Source organism: Melozone crissalis, unplaced genomic scaffold (genome assembly GCF_028551555.1).
Source record: "Melozone crissalis strain CALT ecotype California unplaced genomic scaffold, PUWL_Pcris_2 ptg000014l_1, whole genome shotgun sequence".
Taxonomy (NCBI): Eukaryota; Metazoa; Chordata; class Aves; order Passeriformes; family Passerellidae; genus Melozone; species Melozone crissalis.
In genome coordinates, this window is record NW_026535792.1 from 11,897,875 (window position 1) to 11,920,030 (window position 22,156).

At 41.9% G+C, this 22,156-nt stretch overlaps 1 protein-coding gene across 1 annotated transcript; it reads left to right on the top strand.

The window, feature by feature from the left end:
• The first annotated feature begins 8,023 nt into the window (after positions 1 to 8,023).
• Positions 8,024 to 21,787, top strand: MAPK6 (mitogen-activated protein kinase 6). Its single transcript, XM_054272602.1, has 6 exons — positions 8,024 to 8,154; positions 12,890 to 14,095; positions 14,708 to 14,852; positions 17,840 to 18,004; positions 18,615 to 18,816; positions 19,415 to 21,787. The coding sequence occupies exons 2-6, from the start codon at positions 13,541 to 13,543 to the stop codon at positions 20,511 to 20,513; spliced, it is 2,166 nt and encodes a 721-aa protein (XP_054128577.1). The 5' UTR covers positions 8,024 to 8,154; positions 12,890 to 13,540; the 3' UTR covers positions 20,514 to 21,787.
• The last annotated feature ends 369 nt before the right edge of the window (positions 21,788 to 22,156 follow it).

The window sequence follows — 22,156 nt, forward strand, 5'->3', positions numbered from 1 at the left end:
AATTCTAGGGGCATGCGGTATCTCTTAAGTTTTCATTTAACAGTTCTCGGCTGTTGAAATTTGCAGTTCAAAACTGTTTAAAGATATGCTGGAGATAAGAGAATGCTGATGCACTTATAAGCAGAAGATTTCTCTACCTCTTTATCTTTCTTAGTTCCAGATCACTTGCAGGGTAAATCTTGCTATTTATATAATGGAAGAACTTCTAGGTATAACCCTTCAATGAAATATTTACCTTTATGAGATAACTTTCTGGGTGGAGGACTGCTTCTCAGTGCTTCCTCAGCACCAGGGTGTGCAATAGAGGTATTTCTAACAAGAAAATTTGAAAGAAAATTCTCCTGACAAGGAGAATTTCTGACAATAATCAAGGTTATAAAGGTCAGTTGCACCAGCTGGCACTGGGGCTCTCATTAAGTTCTGCAAAGGCTGACCAGCCTTGCCCACCTTGTCTCCTACTCTGCTTCCCTCGACACACTGTATGTGTATGTGTCATATCCACTAAGAACTGGATTTGTTTTTCTGTCCTGCAGTGTGTACATGGATAGATGTATTTCATTTGTCTAGCCCTTAACTGACAAAGTTTGGCATGACCCAGTTTCAGCACTGTTGTACCTCTAAGAGAGGTAATAAATCTTACATTTCCAAAATAACAAAGATTCAGTCAGATTTCACGTCTTTACTGGGAAAAAAATAATTTGTTCTTCAAACTTACAGAAGGGTAGATCATGGGTAAAATGAGTTAGTACAAAAAATGTGTAATGTATTATTTATTCCTTTCCTAGGTAGGAGTGCTTCTAGGCTCTTCTGTCTGTCAGAAGAACAGATAACTCAAAAATCCTGGGTAGAAACCATCCACTCCTGAAAGGAGGATGCCTCTGAGCTGCAGCCGTGAGAGGATCAAACATGCCATTGTCTCTTGAAGGAAAAGCTCAGCAGAAGTGCCTGCTGATGCAGTCTCTGGGAGAGAAAGCACTGGGGGTGTTGTGGTGGCATGAGCTGAGCTGTGTGCCTGGTGCTGATGCTCCTCCTGTGCCCAGGGCAGGAGGGAGGAGGCTGCTCCACACCTGCTTGGAGGCCCACACGGTGCTGAACTGTGCTGTGGGAATGTGAGGGCCTAAAGGCATCCCTGTCTGAGTGACTGACTGAAACACAACCTGCTGGGGAGGTGCACTGTGTGTTTCTCACTAATTTAGTAGTTCTCCATGTGTTGTCCAGTCATCCACAGTGCCCAGGTGTGGCTGACAGGTGCTTCCTGCAGCTGGGAAATGGAGCCAGCTTGGTACTGGAGGGGAAGGTTGGAGTCACTGTGTTCAGGTTACATCTGTTCAAAGTTTTGTCATAAACTTAAGAATGCTGAGAGTTTGCCCCTATTCCAAATAAAGCATTTATTGGGGGTTAAATTATTGTGCCTTATCTTCATGGGAGCTGAGAGAAACAGAATGAGACCAGGAGTTAATGTTCCATCCTGTATTACTACTGCAAAGAGTAACAGGGAGTTCTGCAGATGAGATGAATAGACACAGCTTAACCTCTAGGCATCTGTTATTGGAGCCCATTTAAACTTTGAGTTGGAAGAGACTTTGCTGCAGCTAATGGGAAATGCCAGGGTAGGAAGATGATCCCAGTGTTTGGCACCAGTCAGAGCCTGGAGCATTTCCAATGTGTGTGTTGGCATTTGTAACATGTAAGGAGAGTGTCTTTTCTCCCAAGAGTAAAAGACAAAGCGAGTTCAGACAATTCTGGTCAGTTTTTCCTCCTCAAAGGAAAAATTAATTTTCTTGTTTCTCATTGTAGTGCAATTGCAAGCAAATACTTTTTGCTTGAGTTGTAATAAGAGGTCTTGTGTTTCATAAGCCTAATACCCTTTGTAGTAAATGATGCTTCTGTACATTAATTCTTTCCTCCTGTGCAGTAGTCAGTGGTGCAAGTCCTTTCCTCAGCACATCAAACAGTTGTCTTCTGTAGAGTGGCCTGAGATCTTGCATCATTTCCTGTCATCAATCCAAAGCTATTTATAACACGTCTGCTGATTCTGGCACATAAGCAAAATCCAGTTTTCATGAGAAAACAAATACTTTGGAAATGTAATCCCTTCCAGCAAGTGTCTCAAAACTGCTGAGAAAACCTGAAACAACCTTGAAAATGTTAATGAAGGCTAAGACATAAATGGTGTTGGGGAATATGGGTAATTGAATAGTCCCATATGTTTTTAATGAAAATCTTTAGAAAAAGGTAGTGTAAGATGTGCTGAGAAAAAGTTACAGAGTTTTAAGGGAGAGGAGGTGTTTTACAAAATCTATTTGTTAGTGAAATGAAAACTTTGGATTTTGCTGTCTGACAATACAACAGAAGTGATTCAAGGTAGCCTTTGCAATGCAGAGTATTTGCCCTATAATTTGATGGTAGATGTTCTATAAAAAGTCCCTATTTCTTGATATTTCTTAGATTTTCAATCTCTTTAGCTTCAGGAGACTGACTAGGGCAGGAGTCTGGCAGGGACAGTTGCAATCATTACTTGAAGCAGTGTGCTTCCAGTCAACCTGCTGCTTTTGATAAGTGCTATTTTGGGACTCCTGAAGAAGGGTGTTGGCCCCAGCCAAAACACACCCCGGGCAGCAGAGCTGCTATCGGCCTCCCGCAGGCCTGCCCCGACCCTGCAGGCACCGCCTGGCCCTTTATCTTTGCCATCCAATGTGCTGCTTGCTGCGAAACAGCTGCATCCCTGAGCTGGGGATGGCTGTGCCAGGAGCCAGTGCAACCCCAGGATGGCCTCTGCCTGAGCAGCCACAAAGGCACAGCTTCTTTAAGTGCCTCCCAAGGCACTTGGTTTCATCCTCTTGTCACAATACCCATGTATTTGTGTTGAGCTTTGCCCCCTCTAAATGTATTTCAAGAGGATTCTGGTGTGGATGAAAATGTTAGTGAATGTTAGTCCAATTTTTTCTTCTCTGTAAATGACAAATTCTGCAGCACCAGCTGTATTTACAATCACACCAGAGGCTTTATGTCTGAAATGCAATAGGAATCAAAATGCTGCGTGTATGAAGGCTTACAGTGCTATAAGAATGAACAAGAACAGTTCTGCATAGCAATATCTATATTTCTGCAATTAAATGTAATAGTTCTACAAAAACACAGAATTGTTCTATATAAATCCATCATCAGGCATTCATATCTTGCCCAAGAGCTGACATATTTTCCAGTAGGGATCCAAAATCCAATGTATTTTTTGCTGAGAGCACCCAGTCCTGTTTCCAGGGAGTCTCTCTACCTTGGCATACTCAAGGTATTACAGATATTTAAATAATATCTGCTGCCCTTCAACTTTAGCAGCACTTCAGCTAATGCAATAACCAGCACAGAGGCCTCAGACAATCGTGTTCTGGTGCCACTTCAGTTGGCAGATGTGCTCTCCTAACCACTTCACTTGGGGTTTTGGAGGTGAGGATGAGCATGGTGCATTGCTGAAGGTCTGAATGGGGAAGAACCATTGCATGCTGAATTTTCTTGCACCTGAAGAGCTGGGACAAAAACATTTGGTGCTTCTTGTTTCCACTTCATCCCATGCTTTGCTTTGTCCTCCTGTAGAATATTTTTCAGCTGTAGATTCATCCACTGACTGGATCTACAGCCTGATTCCAGCACACCTCCAATATCCCATGCTGGGAAGTTAGAAGGAGCATGGGTCACTTGGAGCATCCAAGGATGAAAATGTTGGTACCTGTCATCCTTTAAAAAATTAAACTAACACACATACAGCCTTAACTGCCTACCTCAGTAAATTTTTCTGCATGTTTGCTATTCTGTGCAAGCTCTCTCTGAGCAAGATAAACTAATGAGGAAATGATGAAAGGCTGAGAACTTGGGAGAGCTCCAGCCTTACACACAGAGGGCTAATGCTTCAAGTGATGACCCAGCTACAAAGCAACTTTTCTAAGCTTTCCTCTTCTCTCTTTATTGACAGGGCTTTGCCAGATCCTGCTTTAGGCAGCTGCTCTGCCCTTTGCTGAGTTTTGTTTAAAACACAGAAAAAGGAGGCAATGGAATTCCCCAACTTAATAAAACTGTGTGATTTTAAGCAGGGAGCCTGCTGTAAAGTGTCCTAGATCCCTGATGATCTACCAAGGGGGAAGAATTACTTGTTCTGTTTTAAGTGTTTAATGACTTTTTGTCCTACAGAATTTCCAAAGTATGTCACATAACCCATTTATTTCTGGCCTCAAAGTTGAACATCTTCTGTGACTTCCTTCTTCCACCTCCATTTGCCCTTTGTACTTTGCTGCCTCTGGTTTGAATTGGTCCCTGTTAAAGGTCTGTTCTTTTCCAGTCTGTCTGTTTCACACAGGAATGCAGATCTTGGGGTATGGTTTTTTCCTTTATTCCAAGCCTTTGTCATAGTTTTCTTTACTGATCAGAATGTGCATGGTACAAATATTGCTCTGGCAAAGTCAGGTGTATCCAGGTGAGGCCAAATGAGGTGACAGTGTGTTGTCTGTGCCCAGGGAGCTCTGCCTACTACCGAGTCAACTGTAACTAAAAAGGGATATTGACACAAACATTTGTTAAAAGTTTCCAAGATGGCAACTTCCGTGTGGTTATCTGACAGTAATGCTGATTGGAATTATATTTTAAAATTTATTGGGAAATTTTTAAAGTCTGATAATCTAGAGAGTGAGTGCTTGTTAGAAAAATCCATTTGTGTTAAAAAAGAATAAATAAAAAATCCCTATGTCCATTATGGCAAGGTAGTGTCTGACACTTGCAGGAAATGAAGGTGCCCAGGAAATGAAGCCACCTGAGCTATTGGGTTGCCAGTGAAACTCAAATTTATCTAGGCTGTTTGTGCTGAACATCAGCACTATGAAACTAAGCTGGAAGAGCAATTGATTTGTAAAGGTTTTGCTTAACACCTGCAGAGAAATTGGCTGATGGGAAGAGACTGCAGTTAAAGGAGACCCAAACAATTAAAAACTCTTGGGATCTGTGCCAGGAAAAAGAAAATTGTATTTTAGGGCTCAGAGCACGGATAAGCAGGAATAAGCCAAGGAGGCCAGAGCAACTGAGTGTTTCTTGAACCTCTCCTCATCCCCTTTTAATAAGTAGATTTTTTCCTTTAAACTCATCCCTATTCACATGCAAAATTCATCTTAAACTTTGGTAAGAAATATGGCCAGTCCTTAAAAATGTATCCTAGGACACATTTCCCTTCTTCTGGGAGAACATGTAAGTCAAGCAGTGAAACTGAGACAAAAGCCTGGAGCTGCCAAGTTACCTTGGGCAACCTTTTAAACCATCTCCAAATCTTTCTTCCCTTGCCAATCATAATGGGTGTGGACACTTAAAATATTTCGTTCCCTTTTATGCCACAAGTAACAATTCACACACAGGACTGAAATATTACACTGGAATTTACTGTTTGATCTTTTTGAACTTGGATATAATAAATGAATCATTGCTGCAGTTCTAATTATTTTTTAATTGCTGGTCTTTATGACCTTTGAAATCCAGTTCTCTTCTTGTTCTGCATTTCACTGACAGTTAATATCTGCCATTGTTTTAGAATGAGTTGATATCATCTAGAATTTAATCTACATGCTATGAAATTGCATTCTTGTAGGAAACGTGCAAAAAACTTGTCACAGTAATTTACAGCCTAATCAATAGGATATTAAAAATCTGAAAACAGATTAGCAATTTGCTGGATTAGACAGTTATAAATTGCCATGAGACACACAATTCTGAGCAACTCTCATGTGTATTGTAATTCTATAAATAGTGAGGCTGAAGACAAGTAATATTCTTGCACCATGCTCTTCCTTTTGCAAGATTTTCCTCAGGATTGAAGGATCTCATTCACTAAATCCTACCACAAACTAGATTCCTGGAATGGGAGGAAAGATTTTGGACGGGAAAAAAAAGAATGCAGTTCTTATGAATTAAGAGCCCAGAAGCTGGTAGCACTTCTGGGCTATGAGAGATTCATAAGTGAGTGTATGCTACCCAAGTGAGGAAGCTTGCTGCTTACTGCAAACCTCCTCTGTGGCTTGTTAAACTACTTTTCAAACAGTCTGGACTGCTGCAGAGCAAACTCCATGGATGTGCAACTTCTCTACCTGGCTGAACTGACAATGAGGATATTGGCAAACAGTCCCAATGGACACAGATTATGGGCCCTCCAGGCGCTGTTTCAAGGATGTAATATAAAATTTTTCTTACTTCAGCACTCTAGAATCTGAGGATCTGCTTGCTCTTTTGATTCTCATAATCAAAATACTTTGTGTGGATGGAGGGGTTCTTTAATTAACTAAATAGCTCTGGATTTAGACATGCAACCGCTGCTGCTCCTGCCTTTTTTTTAAGCCCCAAATCTCTTCCTTCAATTCAAGTAAAAACTCCTCTGTGGCTTGGCTCTGGTTGCCGTCCTAACATCACCTCTTCCAAATGTGCACTCCTGCAGATTTTTCTTTATGGAGTGTATTTAGATACAGGCCTTCTGGAGCAGCAGTGCAGCAATCTTCCAGCTCTGTTTTGCTGGGTGGGCAGAAGAACTGCTGCTTTGTTTCTGGCTTTTCTGTGCTGTTGGCAGCATGGTGAGCTGCCTATCAATTAGCAAGCATTGGAACATAAAGTGTCAGTTTGGTTACTGACTTCTGTGTGAGTGCTGTGTGCACAGTGCTGCACTGCCAAATGCCCAGGTCACCTCTCCTGGCAGTGGGGTCAATATCAGAGCTAGCAGTGCATCTGGCTAATTGAAACAGAGGATGTTTGCTGCATAATTGAAGAGAGTTTAAAAGTTACTTTTTTAAAAACTTTAGAAAAGCTGAGTGGAGAGATCCTTGGATGCTGATATATGACTTGTTTATTTAAAAAAATAAAGTTACATGATCTAATAGTGCAAGGGTCAATTGGATGCTTCTGTCCAAACGGCAGCAGAGTAACAGAGCCCTATTGCATGTAACTTCTGTCCTAGTACTAGCTATAAATAACCTGTGTTTAACCTGCAAAAATGAATATTGATTGTTTTATCACTTTTTGAGCCATCCTGCACTGAAAAGGCATATGAGGGACTACAAAAGGAAAACTGCACCCTGCCTTGATAGTTGTACCAAAACTGGGTTAGCAGAAGCAGAAGGCTCTTCTGATAGTTAGAGGCTTGGTGTGCTCATGCCTCTCTCTCCTTACTAAAAGTGCTGTATTATGAGTCTCACGGGGAAAAATGTAAAGTTTTCATTATTTTTCTTTATTTTGCTGTATTAGTTGTGGTTTTGGGGAAAACCAGACTCATAGTGCCGCTGTTAAGGGAGATGCTCCAGCAAGACAGAAATCCTCTGTGGTCTCTAGAGCTGACAGCGGTGGCAAAGATTGGTAGATGCTTGTGGGGAGAAGACCCAGATCAGCCCTGACATTGAGAGTGCAGAGCATGTGAGTCGAAGCGGCCCCTCGGAGAGAGGAACTGCCTCCGCCGCGCCCGCCTGTTACCTCCAACTGTTTGTTTCCCTGCCGTGAGGGACGTTTAGTGCCGGGCCAGTTGAACGGGGCGCACCCGGGCGCTTCCCCGCCCGTCGCTGCTGGAGCCTCGCACACCGACAGCAACGGGAGACAGCGCTCCTTCGGCGGGGCCCCGGCTGGGCCTCCGGTCCCGCTGCTCTGGCTGCCGCAGAGGCCACCGGGGCGAGCAGAGCTCCCTTCGGTGCACAGCGCTCCACCGGCCGCCTTTGCGGGCTGCGTGTGACCCAACCGTGCTTCAAGACTGCTGAACCCCTCGGGCCAGCGGGGCACGGCGGCAGCGCCGTGTCTAGGGCCCACAGGCGAGGCGGTGAGGTGAGCGAGCGCATGTCGCGCGGCCGCCCAGCGGGGACGGGGTCGGCTGCACGGCTGAGCGTACCCCGCACCGACACCCGGCAGCTGCTCCGCTGCCGTCCCTGTCCCTGTCCCTGTCCCGCCCCCGTCCCCGAGGGCCACCCGGGGCCGCCCCTGGCGGGCGGAGCCGCCGCCGCGCCGCCCCTCCCTGCCCTCCGCGCCGGGTTACATGGCGGCGGCTGCGGCAGCGGCAACTGCGGCGAGGCGGGCGGGCGCCGGGCGAGGGCCGGTGGCGGGGCCGCGGGGTTCGGCCGTGTGAGCAGCGCACCCCCGATGAGCCTGGGAAGGCCCGTGAGTGCGAGGGGCGGGGGGCGCGGGGGTCTCGGCCGCCGCACGCGCGGGCCCGGCCTCGCCGCACAAAGGCGCTTTGTTCCCTCCGTCCCGCCCGGCGGCGGCAGCGGCGCCCCCGGCCCGCTCCGCTCCCTCCGCCCGGGCCCGGCCCGGCCCCTCCGCAGTGCGGCGGCCGCGGGGCCGAGCGGGGCGAGCGGGCGCTGACCGGGCGGGCGGGGGCGGCCGCGCGGGGGGCGCTGCCGGCGGTGCGGCGCCGGGCCCGGGGCCGCCTGTGCCGGGGGCGGCGGGCGCGGCCTGAAGGGCGTTTGAAGGTAGGGCTGCTCGGTGGGGGCCGGGGCCGGGCTGGCCCCGCGGCACGGCGGGAGCGGTTCCCTCGGCCCGGGGCAGTGGCGCAGGCGGGCTCGGCTGCTCGGCCCGGGGCGGCGGGAGGAAGGATGTCCTTGGCCGGGGGGGCCCGGCCATCCCCTGCCCGCGGAAGTTTGGCTGCTGCGTTCGGCGCGGTTCTGCGATGCGAACCACATAGGGCACAGGTACCCCTCGCTCCTGCTGCCCCCAGGCTCCGGGAACCTTTTGAGGGAAAAGTGACTTAATGCTCGTAATAAGTAGCTTGAAACATCCGACGGAAATGGCTTGAAGAGAGACTGGCCGAGTTTTGGGATGCGGGGAACAGGTACCCTTGCCTAGGCAGGCGGGATGCTCTCGCTTGGCGTCTGTAGGATGTGTCTCTTTTTCTGGCTAATTCAGTGCCGTTTGGGGTCTGCCTGACAATGGCTGTTAATTGTGTTGTGGAAAAAGAGGCGGCGGTCGCAGTGTTGTCGTATGGCTGGTGCTGTTGCCAGCAAGCGTTTTATATAGATGTGTGTGTGTATATAAAAACAACGCCGTCACAGCATTATGTGTTAATAAACCAGTTACAAATTCCGGAAAGCGGTGGCTTAAAATAGAGGTGCATTTTGGTTTGGCAGTTGCGTTCAGAAGATTGTGTGCTCTAAAGCTAAAATGGGAACTTTCATTTCAGCTCAAGCTCAGTTTTTGCTTGTGTGGTTGTTATCTCGAATTCACTCTTGAATGGTTACCTGTTCAATGGAACAGCAGATGGTAGCAGGTCTGCAGAGGTGCAGAAGGCTGTGATTAGCTGATGGTGGGCTTCTTCTGGGGAGTTTTCATTATTATTATCTAAAGGGAGAGCCAAACCATTTTTAAACACGATACAAAAAAGTACACTGGGTTCTTGTGTGTTTTTACAGATCCTTCAGAAGATTTATAAACTAATAGTAACATTTGCTTACTGCCAGCACCGAGTTCCCTAAACAGTGTGGGGAGCAAGTAGGAGGCTTTAGAAAGCAGCAGTTTCGTGAGTTGGACGATGACTCACTCTGCCTACTGACTGCAACGTGGCTGATCTAAAAAAAAAGTTCTGTGCCCCGTATTTTTTAGTCAAAGGGATAGTACTTAGCACGTTGTATAATATATCGTTAGTCATGCTCGGTCTTTCTCCTGTGAGTAATAATTTGATCATTATATGGTCAGCATAATCAAATTAACTGGTATCTTTCAGTCTTATTTGTATTTCTGACAAAGTAAACATCTCATACCTGACTATTTCGGTGCACATCCTGTTTCCTGAAAGCTGTGATAAATCCACGTGCGGGAGTTGAACGTGGTTTGAAGGGGCTGCTTGCGCAATGCCTGAGGCCAGTCGAGTGTGGTGATCGTCACTGGGGATGATTTCAAAGCCCTTCTGTGGGTCACTTCTGTTACCCCCTCCCAGGAACTGACCCCTTTTAAAACCATAGTTATAAACCACTTAAGAAAGCGGTGTCTTTGTGTTTCACTCTTTAAACTTTGTGTGAAGGAGGAGTGAAAGTACCACTTCTAAAAAACCTGGACATCGTGGCAAGGTGGCAGCCTAGCTGAAAATGTCAGTGCCTGCGTCAATAGCCTGTTCAGCACAAACTGGGATGATAAACCCCCCCTTTTTTATACAGTAGTCCATTATATGTTTAAAGTGGTTAGAACATGGGATTAAGCAATTTGTTCGCAGATAGGAAGCTTGGAGCAGGATCAGGTCAAATGAAGGCTGCACCAGGTTGGTTGCTTATGTTGTTAGCATTTGTTTTCTTAGCTAAATCAGTCTGGTTGTGAAGATCATTGCAGGCTCTCTGAAAACACTGTAATTAGTGGACACCTGGTGGAAGGATAAGTGTAAACGGATGATTAAAAATGCATCATTTCAGAGATACAGAGTGAAAATTGCAGGGCTCCTACTTCAGGAGTTGGCCATAGTTCCCTTTCTCCCTGAAGCATTTTGTTGCTGCATTCACTCATGGCAGCAGGGGGTAAGATCTGAGTTATGGTAAAGAGATGGTAGATCTTAATCTTGGCTGCTGATGGGCATAGTTTTGAATCTGTTCCTGGGCTGTTTAATGGCACTAGCTAAAAGAGAGTTTCCAGATGTGTCACGCAGCTGGTGCAAACAGTTTCAGTATTGCTGCATGTTGAAGACATCAGTAGTGAAACAAAAGCCTAATTATGAGGCAGAATACAACTGGTTGTAGATGGTCCCAAGGATGTAAAATACACCTTAATGCAGGGTAATTGAACAGAGGCCTTGGACCTCAAGTTATTGTGATATTTGAAGTATTGGTACAAATTTTAATTTCTGTAACAAATGGTGGGATGTCCGAGTGAAAGGTGAATGGGGTGATGTGAACTGTTGTGCTGGCAGCAGCTCAGAATGAGTGAACCTGAAAGTGGTATATGTGAGTGAGAAAATACTTTCAAGTTTAAAAATGTTAAAAATCAAGAGGCTAGACATCTGGGTTTTACAGTTGTGAGCAGAGTTGGATAGTCACTGGTGCTGTCTTCTTTAGGATAAGTTTTACTATTGTTCTTTAAATAAATTCACAGGTATTTTAAAAGGGGTCCTCACTGTAGTGTCTTGGTATTGCTAAAAATTCAAGATGGTTTGGGGAAAAGTAGTGGTGTTACCTCATTGTGTTTGTACTGAGACTATAATAACTTTTGTAAAGCACTGTTTAAGATTAGGACTCTTGCCAAAGCACAAAGAAAGGAATCTTAAGGCAATCTTAAGTTCCATGTGCTGAGTAAAAAAAGCTCTGAAGATCACCCTTGTGGTAGGGTATACCACATCAGTAGAGGGCAGCTCAATGCTCTTCAGTTCAGAAATACTTCATTTGGTGATCTCTATTTAAAAAGAAAAACTGAGCAGAGGATAGCATCCCTGTGTTCTGCCCACATAGCTGGGGGCAGGTGGTGTGTGGCAGGGGGAGCAAGGCTGGGCATTGGGGCTGTGTCTTGATGACAGTCTGGCTTGAGCCAAGGGAAGGGTAATATTTAAATGTGTTGAAAGTCTTGTTTCTCATTGCCAGTGTGCCTTTCTTTCTTTTTTTTTCTTTTTTGCTGTACTGTTCTGATTGCTTTAGTGAATTGAGGCCATTATTTAAAATATGTTAATAACCTGTCAGCTGCTCTTGCTGGTGCTAGGAGCAAGGAGACTTGTTTTGCTTCCTCCCAGTCGTCCCACTGAAAGGCTAGCACTGTTTTAAAGGAAAACATTCATATAATTAATTCTGAAGTGTTGGGATTGTGTGGTGACCTTCACATTTAGGGAAGAGCTGAAATGTTCAATCTGAGATTGGACAGGAGACACTTAGTGGTTTGATGTGACCTCTACATGTTGGGGAAGAACATTCAAGTGACTTGTAGTGGAATTGCCCAAAGCTTACCACACTGTGTAACATACACCTCTGACTCTTCCCGTTGTGGCATTTTTGAGCTTTTAGAAGAAGTGAAGATGTTGTACAAAAATGCACCATGTGGTCTTTATGACTACATTCTGCTGTTGCTGACGGGAACTTATTGAGAAAATTGCCAGTTTGGTTTTTCATAATAGTAGGTGAATTCATTACACTATTAAAAAATAAATGATGTCTGAAAGAGCCCATATGTTAGGGGAAATGGTTGTAGAACATGTCAGTGACTCTGTAAAACGTACTTGCTGCTAGTTTTTCTTTGTAATCTAGGTTGGATAAATATAGAAAAAATTGATAAAGCAATAATATTTATCAGATATGTAAGAATTACCCCTATGATTCCTGTAACAATGAGTCTATAGAAGCAAAGTTATTATTTGAGATATTGGTAAGCTTTATCCCAAATCGCAAGGATTAAAGCTTTATAAGTGGCATTGGATATGTGTTGTATATTCAGTAAATACTGGGAGTGTACAAACCACCCTTTTCGTGTGACCAGTACCTACTTACCTCTTATTGTGGTGAAATAGTTAAACCTGATTTTGTCTTCAAATAAAAGTTTAGTGAAAAGAATTATTTCAAAATTTGCTGACAGATGCTATAGATGCTGTTGCTTCTGGCTTGTCTCTTAACAGCTCTTAACAAAGCAAGTTTGCTTTGTTAGTCTCTATATTAAGACTAGGGAGGATTTCTTGTTTTGTGCCATAAATTCAATAGATGCATCAAAAATGTTCACGATATATGTTTAAAAAATGGTGGTTGGTCATTATTGCTTTCTTCCACAAGTGTGAAAGGTACATATAATTTCTGATTAGTTTAGCTTTATTGATGATTGATTTTTTTTTTTTTGGTAACTGGACAGAAAGTAAGTTGTGTATTTAGGATAACTCAATGAGCTGGGGGAGGAGGAAGATTTTTGTATGTGCTGAGGTACTGATGTATTTTTCTCTGCTTTTCAGGTTGCCACGGAGTAAAATGGATGGTAGCTTTGATTGTGATTGTGGTGAGCTGGAGCCACCTGATCATTAACAGAAGGCATCTTTTGTAAATCAAGAGCTGCCAGTTTCCCATTTAACTAGACTGTAAACAAAGAAGAGAAAAGGAGGAAGAAGGAAAAAAACTAGTGCTTACCAGCACCATAGAATGACGCTGCTCAGGACCAGTCCAACACTGAATGTATCTGCACTGTGAGGAGGAGGATGTTAATAGAAGCCTATTATGTGCATATTTATTCACATTTTTGTTAAATGTTAACCAGATTAGCACAGTAGAGCTGAGTGCATAGTATGTCATTTCATTCCGTTTGAGTTTCTTGTGAGTATTTTCTTTAATGTCTGCAGAAATGCTGCACCTTTCTTGAACTATGAATGCTGCAATCTTTCGATCTTATGCTCGGTTTGAGTTCTAGAGCTTACAGGCTCTAAATTCAAGGGGACACAACAGGCCTGGCTGGCTTATAATGAAATGAGAGTGTCAAGAAACCATCTTGCAGTCAAAGCCAAGTGTTTCTTCTCCCTTTCTCTAAGACCTTTCCTTCAGATACCAGTGGAAGTGTCTCCGTGTGTTTACAGAAGCTTAGTAGTTTGAGGAAAAAAGTAAAGAATTTTAAAATGGCAGAAAAATTTGAAAGTCTCATGAACATTCATGGTTTTGATCTGGGCTCTCGGTATATGGACTTAAAACCACTGGGCTGTGGTGGAAACGGCTTAGTTTTTTCTGCTGTCGATAATGACTGTGACAAAAGAGTAGCTGTCAAGAAAATTGTCCTTACAGATCCCCAGAGTGTTAAACATGCTCTACGTGAGATCAAAATTATTAGAAGACTTGACCACGACAACATTGTCAAAGTATTTGAAATTCTTGGTCCCAGTGGAAGCCAGTTAACAGATGATGTGGGCTCCCTGACAGAATTGAACTGTGTTTACATTGTCCAGGAATACATGGAGACAGATCTGGCTAATTTGCTAGAGCAAGGCCCTTTACTGGAAGATCATGCCAGACTTTTCATGTACCAGCTGCTACGTGGGCTCAAGTATATTCACTCTGCAAATGTTCTGCATAGAGATCTCAAACCAGCTAATCTTTTCATTAATACTGAAGACTTGGTGCTGAAGATTGGTGACTTTGGTCTTGCACGAATCATGGATCCTCATTATTCCCACAAGGTATGCAGAGAGTGGGAATATCTAAGAGATGCTTTGACAACTGTTCCCTCTTAAAATAGCATTTCTCCCTTTTGCACAGGTAGATATGCTGTGGAGGGCCTCCTTAGCATGGTGATAGAACTACTGCAAGCATAATTTTTATTTTTTTTTTACTAAATGGGTTCAGAAGAGCAAAGGTTTTAACAGTGAAGACAGAATCTGAGATTAAGAGCAACATTTAGTTACATTTAATTATAGAAGCCTTATATAAGATTATAAGTAGTGCGTTCATAGTGCAAGTGTGGCTACTTTGGGGGATTGGTTTAGAGATACTGTCCTCCTGGTCTAGATGTTTCACAAGAGAGTTCAGTATCATCTCTGCATTTTTTTGGCATCTGGGAATGAGAAAGTTTTGCTGCAGTACCTCATTTGACTAATAAATAGTGTCATATTTGTATATGATTGCTGTTCACTTAATAAAATATTTTTAAAGGTAGAAAGGTTTAGTAGAATGCACACAATATAATCCCTGGGACTCTGAGACTAAAAAAATCTTGTTAGTAGTGCATTAAAAAATAAATTAAAAACATAAGTCTTCCAAATCTAATAAAATTTTTTAATTAATTTCATTAGGGCCATCTTTCTGAAGGATTGGTTACTAAATGGTACAGATCGCCCCGGCTTTTGCTTTCTCCTAACAACTACACTAAAGCCATTGACATGTGGGCTGCAGGTTGCATCTTTGCTGAAATGCTGACTGGGAAAACCCTCTTTGCAGGTGGGTAGAATAAAATCAGTGTTGTATTCATAAATGGAGTGGCACTGCTTAATTATCTTCCTCAGGAAAGATTGTTTCTTGTGGCTAACATCAGTAGTCATTGACTATCAGGATATGCTATATTATTGTGCACTTACATCAATTTATAGATTATATATCTGTAAAGCAGAAGACATTTCAGTTTTGTTACTTTTATTGGTGTATATTTAGATAAATATCACAATTTACTGTAGAAGTCATACATGGTAAATATGTCTGTATTGTGTTAAGCTAAATTTATTGGTTGCTTAAGAACTGTTCTGATACATGTGTGAATTGGTATATCCAGGGAGTATTTGAAGATTATGAATACCCTGAGTATCATATGCATAAAATTTATTTTTTTAATGTAGTCAACCTAATCACTTCTTGCTTCTCTATATTTTAAATCATTAAGCCCCAAGGGCATAGATTTAAAGGTGTAAAATTTAGTGCAATACAGCAAGGAAATGTGCAACTTTCAATTGTTTCAAGTAAGATAGGAAGCAATGATCTAGTTTCATTGGGTGCATTTATATTAGAGCTTTGGGTAGGATCAGGAGGAAATTTTTGGAGCCCTTCTCTTGATAGCCAATCCTGTACCATGTTGCTGACCTAGCTCAGAGCACAAACTAGAGCATTTTAGGTAAAGTGAAACTGTTATTTGCACTATAGGAGATCACCACCTGCTGACAAGCACTCAGTCCATGGGAGCAGATGAGCAAACTGCAGAAATACCTCTGAAATGCTTATTTTCATGCTCCCTGGGGCCTCAGCAGCAGCTGTCTCATTCAGGCTCTCTCTTGGATTTGCTCCTGTTGGCCTGAATTATAGGAGTAATACAGATAAAACTTCTGAGAGCTAAGCTTGCATTTCAAGGTTCACATTTCTTTAGACACAAGGACTGTGGACTGGAAGCACACCTCTGCAGTCATTCTTAGCTTTGCATGAAAAGGCAATGGAATTGAGAGCTTCTTCCCATTAAGAACTGTCAGTTGAAAGCATTATTCAGTATAAATCAGTGATTAATACATGCAGAGGCTTCTCTTAACATGCAGTGAGTTTTTCACTCTTTGAGTTACTAACTACTGGAGTAATGTCCCCAGAGTATTAAATGCTTGGCTGATACAAGATTTATTGGGCTGGGAGAAAGTCTGCAGATTTCATCATTCAGCATAGACTGATCACAACTGCCAGCATTTTGGTTTTTTTTCCCTTGAGTATCATTGGTATTTGTCACAATTTTTATTGGCCCAATTGCTGTGCAGAGAGTTAGAATTCTGTTTAAAAACTTGGTCTTAGTCACCAAAATCCTAAATTTCTAGGCTTGTTTATATGCCCTAATTGCATTGAGTAGATACTTTAAAAATATTTTAGATGTAGATGTGTCCCTCTGAAAATTTAGCATTGCCATGGTTTTCTAATCCAAAGAAAAATGGATTTCTTGACATCATTTGGAAAGGGAAGATGGTTGGAGATAGGATAGTTATTCTGCCCTGAGACTCTGAATAGTTCTTTGCAGAGTTGTTTGGAGGGTTTGATTTGGTTAATTGCAACATCCTGTCTCCTTCTGAACCATCCCTTAGGAATCCTGCTGTTCAGAAAGCTGATGAGAATGGGAAGGAAGAATACAGATTAATATTGCAGAGTACCTGGAACAAGTGAGGGAAAGGAAGTCGAGACAGTGGAATTCAGTAGCTTTTCCAAACAACTTCTCTACCTCTTTGTTCTAAATGAATATTTTACAATGGTTATTTCCCTGATAGTGGACAGAAAGCTGATTAATTTTTAGGATGGTACTCATTACCCAGTAGAATCTATTTTCCAGCAAATTACAAGCAATATAACATCTGATGATCATATTAAGTAATTTGTTGTAGTCTGAAGTAGAACAAAACAGCTCTTTCAGTCCAGTAAAGAGATTAACACAAAGCAGTACTGATTCATTTGGGGAGCTCTGTCAGATTTTCTGCAGTGACTTTGCCTCAGCTTTTCAAGTCACCTGTCAGGTGTGTGATAGGATGTGCAGTGCAGACTGCTGTGCTGTGCAGGCACTGAAGGGAACTGAGAAGTTTGGAGATGATAGAGTCTCTTGCTGGCCCCATTTATTTTTATATGTGTTGTCACATACGTCAGTATTGTTTGTGATTGCCCAGAGCAGCTTGGTGAAGGAAGGAAACATTAGCATGCAAATAATCCTGTATAATTTCATCTGCTAGTTGAGTCTCTAGGACCCTACATCCTCCTTGGGGCTGAACAACGAGCTGAAGTTGGCAGGTTGTATTTCTGGGTTCTCCAGTACTGAATATAGATGCTGTTCATTATTCAAAACTGACCTGCTGTGTAGGCCCTTATTGTTCTTACCCAGGGAAACTTCAGGTAGTGCTGAAAGAGTACTGTAATTTCAATCATAATGGAGTACTATTTTCAAAAAGAGCATCACTCTGTGTAACCATCAGGTGATTTTTGTCTTGCACTTGACAGTTAATGCAGGATTTCAGAGTAGAATATTAATACAAATGGTTGTGGCCTGCAAAATGTCTTTCAGCTAAACTACTGTTGTTTTTATTAGTGAGGGACATACAATTCCAAGTGAGGTCAGATACTGTATTAATGAGGTGGATCAGTTGAAAGGAGAGGATAGCAGTATAGAGTGTATAATAAAAAGGGTATTGCTGTAGAGAACCTCATCCATGGTGAAAACACCCTTACAAAAGCTTAATGTTAGGTCTCTTTATCTGTGAGTAGCAGCTCTGTAATTCTTCATATGCCACAGCATTTCTTGAGAGCTCTTCAGATTTATTATCATTTAAATTCAGAACTTCAGCCTTTCCTCTGTTGCAGGAGATTATAATCTTTTGCTGGAAATAGCTGCTCAGAGCACAAAATTTTGACATGCCTTTCATATAGAAGGATTAGAAATGTTTTTAAAGTTGAAATGGCAGCTTGTGTTTTCTTTTGGTGCTCAGGTGCACATGAACTTGAACAGATGCAGTTGATTCTAGAATCAATTCCTGTCGTACATGAGGAGGACCGTCAGGAGCTTCTCAATGTAATTCCAGTTTACATTAGAAATGATATGACTGAGCCACACAAACCTTTAACTCAGTTGCTTCCAGGCATCAGTCCTGAAGGTAAGTAATGAAAAAATCCTTGATTCAATGTTTTGATGTTTTAAAATCATCAAGAAGTGTGCAGCTTTGAGGTGCAGGCATGTGATTGTTAAAAGCAAGTTTCACTTAGAAGAATCTGTGTTCTCTGAAGGATTGTCTTCTGCCCTAATAAAAGAAATTTACTTTTATGATGTCTGCTTGGTTGTCTTTAGAGTAGAATTGTGAATTTCTGCTGGACCTATTTGCACTGGAATTGCTGTTTTGAGACTTTTAAATACAAGGGAACATTGGAATGGAGGACTGTCTTTCAGATGTTTTTAGAAGAGAGTCTCCCAGCCAAAGTGGCAGCAATGTTTCCTGGTAGCCATTGGTGGATACTGGTTCAGCTTGAAGCTTTCTGTCTCTTGCTAATTTTTTGTGCTTTAAGTTAAATTATGATTGATCTTAGATTTGACTTCTCTATCTTTCTGATGGCTGCAGGATGCGTATTTGGCACTGTGCTGTCAGTAGCTGATACTTCACAGGCAGCTACTTGGAAACAACTGGAGGGCTCTAGAGCAAAGCACTGCACCTTAATGTTAGGTTCTAAATGTCAGAAATTTCCCATTTAATGGTAGCTTGTATTCTACAGCCCTGGACTTTCTGGAGCAAATTTTGACATTTAGTCCCATGGATCGATTGACAGCAGAAGAAGCTTTGTCCCATCCTTATATGAGCATTTATTCCTTTCCAACGGATGAGCCTATTTCAAGTCATCCTTTTCACATTGAAGATGAGGTTGATGATATTCTGCTAATGGATGAAAGTCACAGCCATATTTATAATTGGGAAAGGTAAATTTATCACTTACTGTGGTAACATAACTGGATGGTTTTGTGCTTGAAGTGACATTGCTTCATGGGCATTATTTCTTTTTCTATGTTTCTTCCTCTTGAGTTGACCTGAGAATAAAATTTTCTTGTTTTATTATAGCAATATCATTGGATTTTTAATCCATTAGATGCGACTTGGATATGCTGATGGATTCCTGAGTTGCACTCAGGACTCTAGAATCTAAAGTTAATATTTCCATTATTTTTTCCTCCCCAAAATACTTCTCTAAAAATAAATTTTGTTTAAGGAGAGTTTTAATTATGATTGTTTTGTCTAATGCTTAATGCACATTGTAGTAAAGAGATTTCACAGTAGTCATCTTAAGTCAATTAAACACACTTTAGAAAAAGTTCTGTACATGGAGCGAGCTGTTGTACATAATTCTGTTTCTTTTTGCTAGATTAAATTAAAAACCTGGAAGAGGTACCCAGTTGGATTAAGGAAGAGCTTTGTGTTGAACTGTCATTATTTTGTAAGGGCATTTCTAAACTTGACTGTCTCTGTTTGGGAGCCAGAGGACTGTTTTTAGCTGCTAACCCTTAGGAAATTGTTTTACAGATACCATGACAGTCAGTTTTCAGACCATGACTGGCCTATTCATAATAACTATGAAGCTGATGAAGTTCAGCGTGATCCAAGGGCTCTTTCTGACGTTACTGATGAAGAAGAAGTGCAAGTGGATCCTCGCAAATATTTGGACGGAGATCGTGAAAAGTACCTGGAGGATCCTGCCTTTGACACCCACTTCTCTACTGAGCCTTGCTGGCAGTACTCAGATCACCACGAAAACAAGTACTGTGATCTGGAATGTAGTCACACTTGTAATTACAAAATGAGGTCCTCTTCATACCTAGATAATTTAGTTTGGCGAGACAGTGAAGTTAACCATTACTATGAGCCCAAGCTTATTATAGATCTTTCAAACTGGAAGGAACAAAGCAAAGATAAGTCTGACAAGAAAGGCAAGTCTAAATGTGAAAAGAATGGGTTGGTGAAAGCTCAGATAGCACTTGAGGAAGCATCACAGCAACTTGTTGAAAAAGAAAGGGAGAAGAATCAGGGGTTTGACTTTGATTCTTTTATAGCAGAAACCATCCAGCTTAGTTTACAACATGAGTCTACTGATGTTGATAAATTAAATGACTTGAATAGTTCAGTGTCTCAGATAGAGTTGAAAGGAATAATATCGAAGTCGGTGAGCAGAGAGAAGCAGGAGAAAGGAATGGCCAATTTGGCCCAGTTAGAAGCTCTGTACCAAACTTCTTGGGACAGTCAGTTTGTCAGTGGTGGGGAGGGATGCTTCCTCATAGACCAGTTCTGTTGCGAGGTAAGGAAAGATGAACAAGTTGAAAAAGAAAATACTTACACCAGTTATTTGGACAAATTTTTTAGTAAGAAAGAAGATGCTGAAATGCTAGAACCTGAGCCAGTAGAAGAGGGGAAGCTTGGGGAGAAGGAGAGAGAAGAGAGCTTTCTCAGTAACAGTGGGGAACTCCTCTTCAACAAGCAGCTTGAGGCTATAGGTATTCCTCAGTTTCACAGCCCTGTTGGCTCGCCTCTCAAGTCCATCCAGGCCACGCTAACGCCTTCTGCTATGAAATCATCTCCCCAGATTCCCCACAAAACCTACAGCAGCATTCTGAAACATCTAAACTAAAACACTCAGCAGACATTTCTTTTATATTCATGAGATGTGTTTGTCTTTTTTTATTACTAGTGTAAGTAATTTTTTTACTTGAATCAGATGGTGTAATTTTGGTATGGATTTCGTTAGTTTTCTGTTTACCATTGTTTTTACAATCCAGAATTACTTTCTATACATGAGTTAGTTTTGTTTTTAAACTGGCATGTCGTTTGCACACAAAATTAAAGAATAGAGCAAAATAATGCAAAATGCAGGAGGTAACAAAAAAAATGCACTAAACCAAGTAAAAAAAAACATTCTCTCAGTAAAACAGTGTCCATGTTTTGCAGAAAAAGAACCTTGCCTTGAAATTTACACAGTGAGACTGTACATAATTGCATGAGAATATCTATTTTTCCCGAAACATTTTTTTCATTCATGCGTATTTTAGAGTTTTTTCATACTCTACACATTTCTTAGACACATGATACCAGCAGCAACTGAAATGAATGCAGAATTTGGTACGCATGTGTTATCTACCTCAAGGTAACAGCAGTATGTGGCAAAACATTAACCACCCATAGTGCTTCTCATTATGCACTTCTATTTAGCCAGCATTATTGTAGTAGCTATTCCTATTGAAAATCATTCAATATTTATAAATGTTCTGGTATGCATTCTTTATAGTGAAGTGTTAATATGCAGCACTTTTATTTATTTTAGCAAATAAGTATATTTCTGTAATTATAGAAAGTCAATTTTTGAGTTACTTTTCAGATAAAAGTTTTTGTTTAGCACTATGGTTTTATTGCCTACATAGCTGGATATATATTAACATCGGCTTATTCTGAGGCTATCCAATACATTTTTATTTTTATTTTTTAGTTTTCATTTCAAGTAAAGCACTCACTGTGTATAGGAATTTGTAATTGGAGGTGCTTGATCTCTACAAAAGAAATTAGGAATTGCTTTATTATCAAATGCTCCTAGAAGTCTTAATTGTGTTCATTTTTTAAAAATTTTGTAATGTTAGTTGTGTGCATGGAAATAATTAAGGTACAACATTACTGTAGGTTAAAGTTCTATATGGTGAGACATTTTGTTTTTACTGTATGTTTTTACGAATGATTCCTGTCCCACTCCCAGCCCCCCTCCAAAGCAAGCATGAATAAAATTAGGTTAAATATAGCATGTAGCATCTCGGTCTTTTAAAAATTTGTTTTACCTTCTGATTTTTTGAAATACTGGATGTATCATTGGCTCCCCTGTTTAAAACTAAAAACAAATAAAAACATGGCCAGCAAAAATGGCTGTTTGTGATGCTTTGTACACACCCTGCCCGATGAGGCGCAGCTGCTGTGCTGCAGCTGGGGCAGTTGTGAGGGTCACTGCCTAACACAGGGTGCTCAGGGAAGCATGAGAGGCTCTCCTGGAAGGGATGCAGCATCCTGCAAGGAGACTCCCAAGAGTTCCCTTCTGTCCTGTCCTGCAGCCTGCGCCCAGGAAAAATCACATGTAGGGGGTGGCTATGAAACTGCACAAATACACAGCACTGTCCATAACCATTTCTGTTCAAAAAAACAATCGACTTTGGGAGTATAAGTGACCCAAGTTAGTGTTTTATCAAAGTTTTAGCCAGGAAAAGCTGCAGTGTGTGTGTGAGCCCCTTTGCACTG

Bases quoted from the DNA above. Each gene is read 5' to 3' on its own strand.
- MAPK6 (XM_054272602.1), top strand. From the start codon at position 13,541: ATGGCAGAAAAATTTGAAAGTCTCATGAACATTCATGGTTTTGATCTG. The intron at 14,096-14,707 runs GTATGCAGAGAG...TAATTTCATTAG, and splicing joins ATCCTCATTATTCCCACAAG to GGCCATCTTTCTGAAGGATT. The intron at 18,005-18,614 runs GTAAGTAATGAA...TGTATTCTACAG, and splicing joins TCCAGGCATCAGTCCTGAAG to CCCTGGACTTTCTGGAGCAA.